The sequence below is a fragment of the Abramis brama genome (assembly GCF_963993115.1).
Source record: "Abramis brama genome assembly, chromosome: 6".
Taxonomy (NCBI): domain Eukaryota; kingdom Metazoa; phylum Chordata; class Actinopteri; order Cypriniformes; family Leuciscidae; genus Abramis; species Abramis brama.
The window spans coordinates 21,655,163-21,672,596 of record NC_139968.1 but is presented as its reverse complement, the minus strand read 5'-3'; the positions used below and the strand labels follow the sequence as shown (position 1 = coordinate 21,672,596).

The window sequence follows — 17,434 nt, the reverse complement described above, 5'->3', positions numbered from 1 at the left end:
AAATAAGATAGCCTATAGGTATTTTTGGAATTTCAGATTAATTTTAATAATGTGAATCATTAATAAGAAAATAGATTTTTCCTAGAAAAGTGTTATATACACATATTTATGAATTATAATTAATAAAATATAAATATAACATTGTTTCATAACGTTTTCCCCACGTTTCTATAAATAAATTAATTTCTGCCAAACTAAATAACTGTTCTTAATAAACGTTATTATAAAGTGTTGATATGCTAAACGACAGTGTTCTTATGGAGAGAGAGAGCTAGGCTAGTTCCTTCTTTTCGCTGTTTCACTTTAAAAACATCTTTAAATATAACCCTTGTACGCTTAATATTTAAGTGTCCATTTAGAGTATCGGATGAGGTTTTCATTAAATGAGTGACAGAATGAAAGTGATGGCGTCTTTAGCAGCCAATAAAACTCGACAGAGCCGTATGAGACCAAGAACAGACGAAGGTGATGGGCGTCTCTTTCAGCCAATGGGAACGCCGGAGGGGCGTGGCATTTTCTGTATGATGACGTTGCTGTAGGAACAGCTGGAGATGATTGGCGTCTCTTTCATCCAATGGAAACGCTGAGGGGGCGTGGTATTCTCCGCATGATGCTGCTACAGTAAGAACAGCTGGAGATGCGCTGTTGTCAAAAAGAGCTCGACGATCATCAGGTGATGTGAACTCAACCAACTCATTCAACTCATCCATCTTCTTTTGCTGACCGGTGACGCTGTTCTTAACGACTCAACCGACTGGTTAATTGTCAAAACCAGGTGAGATATATTATTATTTTTAAATAGCTATAGTTATAGCCTATATAAGTATATAACAGTGTAGCTTGCTATATTTTTGCGTTTAGTCTTACATTTGAGTGACCCTGAAATAGGAGAGTTATTGGAATGACAGGTTGAACTATTTATATAACTATTAACATTTGATGTATGTATATTTATATATATATATATATATATATATATATATATATATAAGTGTGTGTGTGTGTGTGTATATATATATACATATATATATATAAGTGTGTGTGTGTGTATATATATATATATATATATATATATAGCCTATATATATAGCCTATATATATATATATATATATATATATATATATATATATATATATATATATACAATTAAATATTTAAAGCATAGAAGATCAGCACAAAAACAAGGCCTTTCGTTCACTCACTAGTTCTAATCAAGCCACTATCGACGTGTTACCTTGAGAATGTGAGAAACTAATGCAGAATGTATTATTTATTACATAAAGTGTTATTAACGCTTTTTTTCCCTCAACACACTGGTTAATGTGCAGATTTACCGTTTTAGCGTTATTTCAAGATGATTATTCCTTTGGGATATGCAATTATACGTTTTGATTTAGCAGATTATTTTTTTTTTTTTGGCAAATCAACTTATATTGCATTCTAAATGTACAAATTTGTAGTATGCAATGCGCACTCCTTGGGAATCAAACCCTAGAACCTTGCAGTTGCAGGTTTTGCCACTTGAACAGCCTACAAAGGTCAAACAAAAGGTGAAATCCTGCGGCAAAACTCATTTGTGTCATCTAATAGATGTCCTTGCACCTGGATGTAATTTTAAACCCCAGGGACCTTGCTGCATTTTGCAAAATACAGAAACCATACGTCCAGCGCGTGACTTAAAACTGTGCATTTACTGCGGCACAATTTAAGTGCTTTAATAATAATACAAACGATAATGTTGTGCCATAACCATTTGTAAAGCATATGCAGCCTTCCTTTTGCTTATTGTGCTTCTTAGACCGTTTGCACTTGTCATTTGGTATGCAAATATAAGTCTTACTTACTATTTTTGGCTCACCCAGGTTTCTCATCCCACGATGCATGCGCATACCAAACCATTAGCTTCAGCCACCAACAGCTGAAGTGTCTGTACGCTACAGGTGCCAGTTGCATGTGGTTTTGAAACAGTTTTGACGTCCATTAGCAAATAATTATTTGCTCTAGTGTTCTAGAGCTCATTTAGTTGCCTTCCCCAGCTCCAACAGCTTTGACTAGTCTCCACAAAAGGTGTTTGTTGTTGGAGCTCTGGTGGTGTTGTCCTCATGAGGGACCCAGAAATTAGTTCCCTCCGGCCCCAAAGCGAGTGCTATGTAACACTGCCACTGTTTGTGTGGATTCTTTTCCACTGTCTGGCCTTTGGGAGAATCGCAAAGGAAGCTGAATGTATACCGAGGGCAGACAGGATCCAGAGGTGCAATAGTTGCAATATTACGAACTACTAATATTACGTCTTTTCATTTTTAAAAAAAAATGTAATTTCATGTGCTGAATCAGTAAATTACACTTGAATTTTTATTTTATTTTTCTGTATGCAGTAGCTCATTGAGCAACACATTTTTTTTTAACATTTTGTCACTATTTAATTGTGTGCAATCTATTCAAATTAGTCAAATTTCCGTAATGCATTTGTTTGTTAAAACCGAATCGTGAATTTCCAGTTCAATTTTTTGTTGCATTTTATAAGAAAATATTTATAAATATATAAATAATATATAAGAAAATATATAAATGTATAAATAAGAAAATATATATTATTGTATATTTTATATATTTTTAAAATAGCATTTTAATATAAAGATTTATCATCGTGCTTCTTTCTAACTATTTTACATTATGTAAAAATTAATTTATGTTAAAATTAAGTGTTTTTTGTGTATATATTATAAGAAAATGTAACAATTTTACGTTTTGGCAAATTGGTTGAGTTCGTACAATTTGATTCATGCGAAAATGTATGATTTTCACTCCTATAACCGTCGGTGGTGCATAACATAGGCATGAAAACAAAAATTCGCCAAAACGTATTTATGAATTGCCATGAAGAGTGTGTTGTACATGGCATTTCTGTCTGTGGTTATGTCTACTATAGCATCATAAATCAGTTTTTGAGACAAGTCACTGAAAACCAGAGTTAAAGATGAACTTTGTAATGTCGCTTATAGTCACATTGGTTTGCAAGATGCAAAAGCAAATGCATTGACAAATTTGAGGAACTTTAAACTTAGCCCGACACATAGTTTGGTGATAGCAATCTTGTCACAAATGCTTCTCACTTCCTCGCATTACATTTATATCTCATGACCAACTGCCTGACCCTGATGTAGGCCACCTGTCAAATCCTTTAGGTGTGTGTGTGTGTGTGTGTGTGTGTGTGCGCATGGAGAATATCATTCTGGTATTCTCTTTATATGGTTATAATGGCACAAAACAAGGATTCCTCCACTTGTCTGCCTGTGTGCCAAGGGGTGGGTGTGGCAACGGGCACTCATGGATCGTGGGAACAGCGGCGCTCTCTCCGTAAACCATTGGCTTTAAGATTTTAAAAATAGATGAGGTTACACATGCCTAATATATGAGAGGAAAAAAGCATAGCTGAAGTCCCGGGGCTTTTACATTAGCAGCTAGCCACTATGCTAACAGTAGGGGTAGGTCTGAAAGACATTTCCCAGTGGGATTGATAGCAAGTACATTAGCAAAGCCAACTTTATGATTGTATTTCACTGATTTATAGGCCAAGACAAATGAAGCTTCAAGCCTAACGTAGACCTACAGATCTTTTTGCTATGTCAGATTAAGTGTGCTTCTTATCAACATCAAATGACTATATTCATGTTTTTTTTTGTGCTTTTTATGTCAGCAACTAGATCTCAGTGTCGTCAAATGCAGCTAACAGCTTAGCAGATTCTAGCTGCAATAAACTCACCAAAATTGTTAGCTACTAGCATTTTAGCTCTAAAAATAGTTATTCTAGTTCAACTTCACTATGAAATGTGCTTTAAAATAGCAAAGCAGATGTATTGAGTGCAGATTTTTAACGTTTTATTTTTAAGCCAAAGTTGTTAGCTTTAGCTATAGCAATCACCCAGGCTAAGATCTGTGAAATGCATCATCAATTATCTCTAATTGGCTCAAACTTTTCTGATGAATGATGACCCTCAACTAGGAAACTTTACTACCCCTCCCCCATCCCAAAATCAACTGTTGGTGTCCATTTCGCTCATGGGAGAACAGGGGGTGGACAGGAACTTTCCCTTCATTGAAACACTATTATTATAAGTGTGGTTGTAACGCTAATGCTAACTTTACTCTACCTTTAAATAGAGATGTCATATTTTTAACCTGTGCCCTGTGGAAACGCTCATGTTTGTGCTGGGATAACCCAGACTGTGGGGGTGTTAGCCTGCGCGCCTGGGCTAACTTTACTCCCAACTAACCCTCTGGAGGGTATAAGTACACAAACGTCCGTAATCCTTGGATGGGAAGTTGGGGTTGAAGTTGGTATTGGTCGAACACATCACGCATGAGCAGTTACCATTATATTTACAAAAGCAATACATATGTTTCTGCAGAAATATGATTATTGTGAATTGTTGTGCATTAAGATATATACTATTTTACTACAAAATATAGTGTTTTTATAATATATTATGCTCAATTTCTCATATCTCTGTTATTTTCTGTAAATTATATAAACATTTAATAAAGTGTTTCACATGCCACACATTCTACTAATAAATTACATTTTGTTTTTTACATTTTAGCCCTGTTGATTTAGAAAAATCCCGCTCTGAACACAAAGCATCATGGGGCGGAAGAAAATACAGATATCTCGGATTCTTGATCAGCGAAATCGTCAGGTCTGTACTCTTTTCACTTCATACCACGCTGTTTAAATTCAACAGGAAATGACATTCAAACGTTTTCTGTGTGAAAGTGAATATTAAGTAGGAAGTAATGTTGGGTGGGGCTTGGTTTTGATTGGTGGATGTTAGCCTGTATTATCAGTGATTTTTTTATTTTTTTTTATTCCGCCCACACAGTGTTGGTTTTGACAGCCAAAAAGTTACTTTAGGGGCAAAGAAAATTATATTTAAATTAAGATATTTTTTAATAATATATAGTATGACATCAAACTATTTTCAAACCTTTCTCTTCAGACCACCAGGACTAAATTATGTGATGTTTTCACACCTGATTAACGATTAAGATAATGTTTGCTCTACATCAGAAAGAGATATTTTAATCCAGGTCAAATTATCTCAAGGTGTGAGACACGTCTTTTACTTAAGAGTGAAGAAAACATGTCCAAAAAAAGACTCCGAAAAGATACAGCGTGAGAAGTTAAACCATTATAGCTTTGTGGCATCTATCAGATGTTTTTGTAACAATAGTCCTGTGGTTTGTTCTCTTCTTCAAGGTGACATTTACCAAGCGCAAATTTGGTCTGATGAAAAAGGCTTACGAGCTGAGCGTGTTGTGCGACTGTGAGATCGCTCTCATCATCTTCAACAGCACTAACCGTCTTTTCCAGTACGCCAGCACTGATATGGACAAAGTTCTGTTAAAGTACACCGAATACAGTGAACCTCATGAGAGCCGTACAAATACTGACATACTGGAGGTACATGCCAAATCTCTCCCTTCTGAAGTGTTTTCATTATTAATAAATCACCAAATCAGGTGGGCTACCACTATGGTTTCACTGTGCTTAATTTAATTGTAAATTAACCAAACAAAGTCCCAATTTTAAACAGGCATAATATAGACGTACTATGAGAATTTGATCAACATGAAGCTGGAGATGTTGTGTCTTGAACAGATTTGTAGATTTGCCTGTATATTTAGAGCAAAAAATCCAGACCTTTAGTGAAACTGCTTTATTTATAATTATAATGAAATATAATGGAAAAAATATACATATATTTAAAAATATACAAAGTTTGGAATCAAAGAATTAACACTTTTATTCAGCAAGGACACAATCAATTGGTCAAAAGTGACAGTAAAGATATTTATAATGTCACAAAAGTTCTAGTTTAAATAAATGCTGTTCTTTTGACATTTTTATAAGAATCCTGAAAAAAGATATCATGATTTCCATGAAAATATTAAACAGCACACTTGTTTTCGACACTGATAATTATAAGAAATGTTTCTTGAGCATCAAATCAGCATGTTTTCTGAATGATTTCTGAAGAATCATGTGACTGATAATGATGCTGAACATTTGTACATTTTAAACTGTACTAATACTAGTTTTTACTGTATTTTGTATCAAATAAATGCAGCCTTGGTGAGCATAAGAGACTTCTCTCAAAAACAAAAAAACTTTAGTGTGTATATATATTAGTTATAAAATAATAGCTTATATATTTGTGTTGCACTTTGTATATTTAGCTTTATATATATATATATACATTGTATCTAACATAAAATTGTGTAAAGTTTTACATTTCTTTTAGTATTTCATTAGAAAACAGAATTATATCCGAGCTGTGGTGCTCAAATGGGTTCGAATTCAGCCTGTGTGATTTCCTGATCCAACTTCTCCTCATACTATTCTCTCTTTTCTCCTCTCTTCCACCCTCTTTCTCTCTGAGCGCTCCAGACTTTGAGAAGGAAAGGTTTGGGACTGGAGAGCTCAGAGCTCGAACACGAAGACAGCGTGCCGATGGGAACGGAGAAATATCACGACGGCATGGACCTCTCCATCGCTCGCCAACGCTATTATGTTAGTAGAATCTTTCAGATGGCAATTTCTGAGCCGAATGTGCATATGCGTTCTTCTGAAGTACTGTTATAAATCCATTAGGCTCCATCGCTCCTCCCTTCAGAAGTGATGGGTGCAAGTACTGAAAACGGCTACAGCAACTCCTCCAATCCAAACCTGGGTGCCCATCGGACTCCATCCTACAAACCTTTGTGTAGCAGGCCGGGCTCAACCAGTTCTGTCAGCTCCAACTCTCACCCGGCCCTTATGGGACCGCATGCAGGTATTAGAAAACACCCAAGACATTTCTAAATATTTGATAACATAACTACACTTGTCATTTACTATTAAAATAAAGGCTAGTTCTATATTTAAAGCTACGCATGTATCTTCAATAAAAACATTTTTAAATAACGTTACAAAAAATTGCCAGTTCTGGCAGTAGACATAACAATTGGCATTCATATCAGATAATGGTGGATACTATAACTTAGCATGGGCTATTTAAAGGCAAGTAGAGTAGTAACTGGTTTAGAGATTGGCGTTGTTATCAACATAAACATTGTTTTTTGAACCTAGTCAGTGCACAGAATACATAATGCTATGCAAATGTTGATTCTTGTTTTGTTACGGGTACTGTCACATTCCCGTTTTGCTTGGAAGCTATAGACCTTTTGCGCCAGAGAAACATGAGCGCAGCCATCTTTCGAATTTTGTCTTTGAACTTCAGTTTTTGCGGCAAATCGTCGCAGAGTAATTAGCTGGTGAAGTGGATTTACTTATTGTAGAGTTAACGAAAGTTATCATGAGCATTGTAATGTTTGAAGCGAATGTCATAACAAATGTCAGAAGATTTTAAAATGAGCGGTTCATTCATAAATCCGTAAGATCTTACCTTCATGCTGTGGAAATACAAACCAGAAGACATTACACAACGAGCGCGGCGCTAAAAAGGGGCGGGGCTACATACGTTTTTTTTGGGAGCAGACGTCACAGTTACGTCATTTGCAGCTATGTTAGCTTTGTGGTGGCAGAAAAACAGTGGTGACAAGTTGAGGAAAAGGGGTGAGATCCATGAAATAAGAGAGAAAATGACTTGTTGTGCCTTTAGATGTCAGAATCAGAATGAAAAAAAAGAAGATGGTGTTTATTTTTTACAGAATACCGTCATCAAAGTTTCCTTTGAAGTGAAACACAGACGTTAATGGGTGCAAGCTGTTAAACAAACGTGCTGGGCTGATGAAACCTGTGATGATTACCCTACTTTTCACATCAGAATTGTGAGATATAAACTCAGAATTGCAAGGAAAAAAAAGCAGAATTGTGATATAAACTCGAAATTGCCTTTTTTATACTTTTATTCCGTGGCTTCCTGCCACTAGGTTGGCTCCGCCCACAAAACATGTCATCAATGTTTGCAAACACCCAAATGGTCTATTTTCCCAGGAAATCTGTCCCGACAACTCTAAAATACAATTATTATAGGCTCACCATAATCATTTATTGTAAGGCAAAACACAGTTTGGACGATGGCTTTACCCAGCAAACAAAAATATGTTCAATGAACATTTTGCTAACGTTCCCATTAAGTTACGAAAGCATTATTCTGAATGTTCTCAACTTTAAACACGTCCAGTTTTTTACGTTTTTTTGTTGTTGTTGTTATGCGAACTTTAAGGAAACATTTAATTTTATCATCTTGCAAACATTTTGAGAACATTACTTTTGAATGTTCTCTGAACGTTCTGAAACAAAAAGCTGCTGCCTTAAATTTTTAAGTACAATCAACTTTGATGTTTAAGTTATTTCAACTTAAATTACATTAAACTTACTTAAAAAATGACTTGAATCTTGTATAACAAAAAAAGTAGAAAATTGCTTATCTTATGTTGATGAGTTGAAGCAATGTAAAAACATATGTTGTCATAACTTATTGCTCATATAATTTTTCTAATTTAAATGATTTGCTTTCACAACATTTATTCTTTTGTCAAATCAACTTAGATAATTTATGTGGTTCAGATAACATAATATTTTGAGTTTCTGTTGGTTAAACCAATCTCCTTTATTGTATTAACTCATTTTTTTAAGTTCAATTTACTTGAATTAAATTAAACTTAAATTTAAAACAAAAAAAACAAAAATAAGGACTTTATTCAACCATTCTTTTTCTTCTGTGTGGGCCTCTGACGTGAGGTCACGAGAGCGCCACGACGCATGCGCGAACTGAGAAGATGACGCAGATGGGTCTCGATGTAGAGTTTAAAATGGTTCTAAAGTGTGCATTTCCTGGATGCCGCAAAATGAATGGCTTACCTTTCACACTTTCCCATCAAATGATCATGACCATCATGATCATCTTCTCAGATGGACCATCTTCTCAGGTCTCGCGCATGCGTCGTGGCGCTCTCGTGAACTCACTCAGAGGCCCACACAGAGGAAAATGAAGAGTTGAATAAAGTCGTTATTTTTTGTTTTGTTTTTTGCGCACAAAAAGTATTCTCGTCGCTTGATAAACTTAAGGTTGAGCCACAGTAGTCACTTGGACTATTTTAACGATGTCTTTACTAACTTTTCTGGGCTGGCAGATGAAATTACCTTGTAGCCTATGGAGGGGTGAGCCAGCTCTCAGATTTCATCAAAAATATCTATATGTTCCGAAGATGAACGAAAGTCTTACGGGGTTGGAACAACATGAGGGTGAGGAATTATTGACAGAATTTTCATTTTTGGGTGAACTAACCCTTTAAGGCAACCAGGTTACTTACTTTTTTAATTTAAAGGCTAACATTTAAAAAACATTAGACAAACAACCAACGACGTTTCAGAAAACGTTCCATGAACAATATTCAATAATGTTTCGAGAACATTAAAGTCCAGATTACTAGAAGAACGTTTGATCATAACTCATAACTTTGAGAAAACCTTGTAATCCAAAATTCTGAGAATATTCCTTGTTAGTTTGGGTACTCAGTCATTATTTATTCAAACAATTTTGTTTGCTTCGAACAAAAAAGGTTACATAGTGTGGTTTTAACTACATAAACTACGGTATATGTACCACATAAACCGTATTTCTGTTCCACTAAATGTTTAGTAGACAAACCACTAAAACTGTTTACCACTTATTATAGTCATTATCGGATGGTGTTACACTGAAAGGCAGTGGGGAACGCTCCCCAAGTTGAGTATTTTAGTACTTGCGCACAGGAAGTTCTCATATATGAAACAGCCCACCGTCTCAACCACGCACACATACAGACACACATATGAAACAGTAGCTGAAGACAGAGCTGTGGTTTCTGAGCAGAATGTCACACCTGCTGGACTTTGATGCAGCGCCTCCATATTACTATTAGTAGTGCAGCATAGGAATATTCTACTCAAAGCGACCTGTGGTCAGAATCCAGCGCTAAAAGCTAGCAGAAGTGTCACATGCATCAGAACGCAGCTTCTAATTGTGACGGTGGTCTTGAAATGGAATATGAAATAGTTTGATGTAGAGGCAGACGTTCAGGTTTTCAGGTTTAACGTGTGATTTTTTCTTTAACTGTGGGAGCTTTAATGTCCCAGGGCTTGATACTTACAAATAACATGATTTATTTTCCTGGTCAAAGGTCACATTAATAAAATTGTCTTTGATTTTATTTTATTTTTTAACCATGCTTTCCTTTATTTTAACATTTTTAAACCTTCATTTATTCTGACAAAAATGAAACTTAACGATGAAAAATATTATGGTAACACTTTATAATAAGGTCTCATTGGTTAACATTTGTTAATGTATGAACTAACAATGAGCAATACATTTCTTACAGTATTTATTTTTTCTTTGTTTATGTTAGTTAATAAAGATCCGGCTGTTCATTGTTTGTTCATGTTAGTTCACAGTGCATTAACTAATGTTAACAGACACAACTTTTGATTTCCATAATATATTAGCAAATTATGAAATTAACGATTAACTAAAATTAATAAATGCTGTAGAAGTATTGTTCATTCTCTCTGTAAAAAAAAACTTTTTTCTTTTGTCAAATCAACTTAGATAATTCATGTGGTTCAGAGAACATAATATTTAGAGTTTCTGTTGAATAAAACAATCTCCTTCATTGTATTAACTCAAATCTTTAATTTCGATGAACTCAAAATTTTAGGGCAACCAGGTTACTTACTTTTTTAAGTTAAACCAACAATAATTTTTACTGTTTGTTAATAAGTATGAATCCTTATTTTAAAGTGTTATCGATATTATTTAAAAAATATATATAATAATAATCTAGATAAAGAGTGTCAATAAACAATTCATTAAAATATATTTATTGAGTGAAAATTACTGGGGTTTTTTTTCAAAAGTTATGAGATCTTCTTTATTTATTTTTGTGTTTATTTGTTCATTAGTTTATTTATTTATAAATGAAAAGCTATGATAAAAACTTTCTATGATAAAAAATGTATGATAAAACATTTTTTCAACAATGACTGTCCATAAAAAGTGTTTTCAAAAGTAAGATTACTTGCTTAAAACTTGAGATGAAATATATGTATCATGAAAACAGAGAAATCAATGGCACTTGAGAACTGATTTTTTCCCCACATTTCCAATCAACCTCTAATTCTGTCAAATTATGCAAAACATTTGATCGTGTGTACTTAGGATACATAAACTCTTGCAATGAAATTAGCCTTACCAAGACATTCAGAGCCATCAATCACATCAAGACAAGTTCACACTTATCAGCAAAGTGTGTTTCCATACAGGTGGCAAGCACAGATAGTGAAGAGACGTTGTCTGCGAAGGAAAACTTCTCCTTTCAGCGAGTGACAGAGAGAACGGGAGAGAGAAACTGAAAAACTAATTTCAACCACATCTTGTTTTTCACTTCCCATATGGCTGAAGGTCTGGGCTACTCGATGTTTTCCCATGGCAACCTGAGCAAGGCCTTGGAGATGAAGACTCCGCCCCCTCTGAATATGACCAGTGACGGACGTCGCATTGACGCTCACAGCGGACTGTGTGGAACCCGCAGCAATTTGGCCAATGCAGTGAGAGAGTCTACCAAAGTACTCACTTATACACAGAAATGACTCACTATACATAGCCAAACTTTATTATGTCACTGTACATGACTAAAGTACAGAGGAAGAAGGAACTTTATCTTACTCCTTTTATTAATTTTGTGTAAATATGTCATTAACAAGTGCTCTAGTTGCTCATGTATATTCAAATGTAATTATTTATGAAAATACATGATTTAAAGTTGTATGATATTTCTAAATTGAGCATAATATTTGTCAACAATATTATATTATATATTATATATACATTTATAATAATAATATTTTTTATATACATTTTATAAATTATTGTATTCATGAAAATGTGTGTGCATGTGTATATATGTCATGTTTTATTGACATTTCATAATTAATAATATTAATATTTTTCATATAAATTGTATGAATATTATATTATTATTTAATATTATTAAATTATTATATTGTTATATCATGTTATATTATTATATTATATCATGTTATATTATATTATAGACATTTCATAAAGTTATCGACTTCATTATCGACATTTCATGTAGTATTCATGTGCAATATGATATTATATTATTTCATAACATAGCATAATGCAGTATTAATTTGTAATATTATTTGTCATATCAGTTTTATAAATTATTATATTATATACATTTAATAATATAGCATAATGTAGTATTATTTGTCATATCAATTTGATAAATCATTATATTATATGAATTATATTATATGAATTATATTATATTATATTATATGAATTATATTATATTATATTATATTATATTATATTATATTATAATGTCCAAAAACTATTGATGCGATAAGCAATATATAATAACATCAATTAATTATATTATATTATAAATGCATTGTATAATATAATTATATAATATAATATAAATGTATAATATTTATATTTTTCATATACAATTATATTAGATTATATAATTATATTATACAATGCATTTATAATATAATATAATATAATATAATATAATAACTTCAGTTAATTATATTATATTATATTATAAATGCATTGTATAATATAATTATATAATATAATATAAATGTATAATATTAATATTTTTCATATACATTTGAAGTTGTAACATACATTATTTAAAGTTGTACTATATATGTAGTATTACCGGTAAATATAATATTAATATTTGTCATATCAATTTTCTAAATTATTATATTGTACTCAAACTCAAAGTAAATATAATATAACTTAATGATACTGATATTCTTTATGATATAATTTTAATAACCTTGTGGTTACATGTTTTTTGTTGTTTGCTTTCTATCTAGAGAGCACTCTATCAGAGTATGCATGCTGGGGGCCACATGATGGCGATGGGGAAGTCAGGCTTACTGGGGCACAGTCTGGGCAACTACGGGGCCTCAGGTGGGGGCCCACTCTTTTTCAGAGCACAGTCTGCAAAATTATAATGCAGTAACAAAAATACTGTTAATACTGTTAAAAAGAAGCATTAACGGTCACTTTCTGTCTTAGAGTACAGCCACCCGAGTTACACTGTAGGCTTTCAACGCAATTCTATGAACACCTGGCAACCTTTGTCTCACCAGGATGCCCACCAGTCCATGATGAGCCCTGGGTGAGGCTTTTTTAACCATACATGACAGAATAAAACAAAGGATATCAAATAAATTCATGAATGATTTATTACAAGTATTTCTGCCGCTGTCCACAGGATGGCATCAGGAGGAAACTGCTCGTACCCTTCGCAGTGCTCTTCTCCTTCCTCGCCACCACACCCCTCCCTCAACCTGAGCATCAAATCAGAGCGTGCCTCTCCTGATCACATGCTCTCAGCCACGCCCCCCAGCCATCACATGCTGCAGCACTCACCAATGGAAGAGCCCAAAGCCACGGGCGAGGAATACACAGCGATGGATAGGGGTGAGATACAGAAGGCCTCTTACTCCAGCCAGCCTGGTCCAAACAGAGACTCCGGGGAGGGCAAAAGCAACCCGCCTCTGAAACAACATGACATCAGTAATGAATGGATAAGATAATTACCCCATCCTTTATTAATGTCTTAAATTCTTTTCTTTTTTTTTTAATTGGGAGATGCAATCTTCATTAAAAAAAAAAACAATAAAAAAAACATGCATTATATTTGTTTTCCTTAACAGGCTATACATCACTTTTTTTTTCTCCAGCTATTCTTCGAAGTTAAATATACATGCAGTTAATGAGATGTTTTAATCAGAGCCAGTAAAAAGTAGTAATATTATCACTTCACCAGAGCAACATTCAAAAATCAATGTTGACCCTGATTAGAAATGTTATTTCTGTTTTTCCTCACATGTGTATATTACTGTTGAGCCAAAAATTATGTTCATGTGAAAGATCTTCACTCAGAACGGGCTGCTTTTCTACTTTCAACGTTTTTTTTTTAATATGAGAAAACAATGTTGTCTTGATATTTTTTTTGCTAATTTGCATTATTTCTGGCATTACCTATATATTACATCATATTTTATGCTTATGTTTTTTCACTTGTGCTTGTGTGAATGCTGCATACCAACATGTACAATCCTGAAGTATTGTCAGTTTGTTGCAATGTCCATAAGAGGGCGGCACATAACCATATCAGACATCTGAATGCTTCTTGTTGACGTGATACCTTGTAGCCTAACCTTTGTTTTATTTTATAATAATTAAAGAATTTCATTTGTACATCTTGAGTAGTATGTCGTACATTTATTAACGCATGTTGCATCATTTTCAAACACTTTCCTAAACTTAAATCAGTGGTTCATGCACTTGAGCCATTAGAGGGCCTCACTGAACTTTGTTTATTTTAAGGACTTAAAATTATTTACAATAAGTTATCATAAAATAATTTAACTTAATAAAATGCTACACTGACTACACAAAATTGCTGTTAGGTCTAGGCCTACTATCGACTGTGCTGTGTTGACCAATAGCATTTGTTTTATTAGTTTAATGTAGTGAGGCGATGATTATAATGAGGTAAATTTGGGCATTTCTCATGATAGAAAGCATGAAGTATGCTACTATGTAAATACTATGTCAATATAGGCCTACATATTAATCTTTCGCTCTCGTGGTATTTATCGAGGTACCAGGGGACAACAAGGGAAGATGTGTATTAACCTTGACATAATGAAACGAGGTTGTAAGAGACAGTTAGAGTTAGTTAGTAGCCTACAGTAATAAAGCACTTTTACTTGACACAAACCGATGTTTTCCGGAGTTTTGCCAACCGAAAATAAAGTTGGAAAGACGTATTTCTTATGTTTCTTTGAATTAACGAAATCCAAGGTAAAACTATAAACACAATAAAGCCCACGTTTATCCTTCACTGGCTCGTTTAAAATTAAGTAGGCCTATAACGTAAAATTACCGTCTGAAACCACATTTTTGACAAATTGGAAAATTGGAAAAGTTTTCGGAATTGGAAAATCGGAATTGGAAAAGTTTTAATGTTTAACTGAGTTAACGAAGTCAAGGAACAATTATTGATAGGCCAAAATTATTTGTTATTATTTTGTCGTGGCCAAAATTAACCATGCTAAATGTGTAGTAGCCTAGCTAAGTTAACCGTTTTTTTTCTTTTTTTTTTGCGAATTGATTATAGCCTGCCATTTGTATAACCACAGTTTACTTAAATATGGTTAGTGTAGCAAATCCATGGTTTAACTACAATAACCATGGTTTTATCTGTAGTAAAACCATCGTTAATTTTCGTAAAGGATTGGCAGTTTCCTGCTTCAGGTATTTTTTTTATAGATTATTGTTCACGTTTATATTGTATGCTGGAAAACTATACGTATTTCATTTAAAGGCTTTTATTGGCAAAAACATTCAATATATGCAAAGTTAATATTTACAGTGTTGATCCTTCTTTATAACCTCTGCAATTCGCTCTGGCATGCTGGATATCAGCTTCTGGGCCAAATCCTGACTGATGGAGATCCCTTCTTGCCTTATTAGCGTTCGGAGTCAGTTGATCACAATTTGTGGACTTCTGCTTGTCCACTCGCCTTTCGAGAACTGACCACAGGTTCTCTATCATTAAGACCCAGGGAGTTGTCTGGCCACAGATTCAAAGTTTCAATGTAATGATCTCCGGCCACTACATTATCACTCTTCTTGCCTTGTGACAGAGCTCCAAATTGCTCCAGGATCATTGGGAGAAGTTGCTCTTGCAGGATGTAAAAGCAACCCCACACATGGATGGTTTCAGGATGCTTCCACTGTTGGCATGACACAAGACTCTTGGTAGCGTTCACCTTTTCCTCTCTGGACAATTGGTTTTCCAAATGTCCCAAACAGCCAGAAGGGGGCTTCATTAGAGAAAATAACTTGGCACCAGTCTTCTACTGTCCAATCCTTGTACTTCCTGCTAATTTCAGTCTATCCTTGTTTTTTCTTGGAGAGAAGTGGCTTCTTTGCTGCCCTTCTTCGCCTCACCTGCTGCCATTATTGAGCAGCTCTGCACTGGCGGTGATGCGATTCTGGTGCTGACTTCCTCAGGAGGAGACGGTCCTGGCATTCTGGGACGTCCTGAAGCCTTCTTCACTGCAGTTGAAGCTCTCTTCTTCAAGTTTTTGATGATTCTGTAAATGGTTCTTTCGGGTGCAATATTCATGGCAGCAATTTCCTTGCATGTGAGGCCATTTTGATGCAAAGCGATGATGGCTGCACATCTTTCTTTGGAAGTAACCAATGCTAACCCAAGAACACAATGATTGGAAGCACTTCTTCCCTCATTTTATAGCAATCATTCTCTTATAATCCAATAAGAATGATAGAGTGATTTCTCCTGACTAGTACCATGGGCTAAAGATATGCTTAGTGAAATTATGTTAGCTGATCATTTTGTGCCAGGGCCAAAAAACAGTTAAATTTTGGGTTTTGGGATAAAGTTCTTTTTTTTTCTTTTTTTTTGCCAATGAAGCTTTTTACTATTTTAAAATGCATCTGATCACTCTTCGCAATAAACAATGTGAATCAACACCACAACTGTAGCAAACTTTGCAAAACATGACTACATTTATCCCTTACAATCTCATTTTCCAATTAAATATGGCGTAAAGTGTATTTGAAACCAGTTTTTTGCCAACTGAAAACAATTAAGAAATACGTTTTTTTTTATATTTAATTGACGAATTAACGAAGTCAAGGTAACAAATATTAAACAAGAAGTGTCTGAAAAAAACATCATGGTAGCCTCATAGTACGTTTTAAAAGGCTTTTTTAGCGTAATGTTGAAAGACCGTTTAGGCCTGACACATGAATAAATGAACATCATCTTCACAATGCTGAAGCTCTTCAAAATGAGTGTGTTATCAAATATTCAAGCAGATGTTATGTCTGTCAGATCACTTCTGTTTCTATATACAATACTGATTATAATCACCATTAAAACGATCACACGAACACTTCCGCAATGTCTACACACAATTATATTCAAATCCCATTTTTTAGACACCCATCCACACCATCTTGAACCCCTTGAGCTATTAAAAAAAGAAAATTGTCTGAAATTACCCATCTCTCCATCTCGTCAACACACCCTACCCTACCGCTGTTGAAAAGAGGGCTACAGAGGTCACGTCTGGGCAGGTCTCGGGGGGGCCATGGGGCGAGTCTGTGGGGCACGTCTGAATGGTCCTCAGTCCAGTCCCTATAGCAACAGCCAGGGGTGCAGTGGGTCTCAGACTGGGCCTCCTGACAGATGCACATAATTAATGTGATTATATAGATATGTCAACCCCGTCACCCTCCACTTCATTAAGCCAGACACGGCCTCCAGACGTGTCATCAGCCAGCCCGA

At 34.5% G+C, this 17,434-nt stretch overlaps 1 protein-coding gene across 2 annotated transcripts; it reads left to right on the top strand.

Moving 5' to 3' along the window:
* The first annotated feature begins 634 nt into the window (after positions 1-634).
* mef2b (myocyte enhancer factor 2b) lies at positions 635-14,307 on the top strand. Of its 2 annotated transcripts, none has more exons than XM_084117353.1 (9): positions 635-775; positions 4,603-4,698; positions 5,259-5,462; positions 6,450-6,572; positions 6,654-6,834; positions 11,449-11,612; positions 12,912-13,008; positions 13,117-13,219; positions 13,316-14,307. In XM_084117353.1, the coding sequence occupies exons 2-9, from the start codon at positions 4,645-4,647 to the stop codon at positions 13,638-13,640; spliced, it is 1,251 nt and encodes a 416-aa protein (XP_083973479.1). In that variant the 5' UTR covers positions 635-775; positions 4,603-4,644; the 3' UTR covers positions 13,641-14,307. The 2 variants fall into 2 exon arrangements, with proteins under 2 accessions (XP_083973479.1, XP_083973480.1); XM_084117354.1 differs by having other exon boundaries at positions 640-775; positions 11,449-11,594.
* The last annotated feature ends 3,127 nt before the right edge of the window (positions 14,308-17,434 follow it).

Bases quoted from the DNA above. Each gene is read 5' to 3' on its own strand.
- mef2b (XM_084117353.1), top strand. From the start codon at position 4,645: ATGGGGCGGAAGAAAATACAGATATCTCGGATTCTTGATCAGCGAAAT. The intron at 4,699-5,258 runs GTCTGTACTCTT...CTCTTCTTCAAG, and splicing joins TTGATCAGCGAAATCGTCAG to GTGACATTTACCAAGCGCAA. The intron at 6,573-6,653 runs GTTAGTAGAATC...TAAATCCATTAG, and splicing joins TCGCTCGCCAACGCTATTAT to GCTCCATCGCTCCTCCCTTC.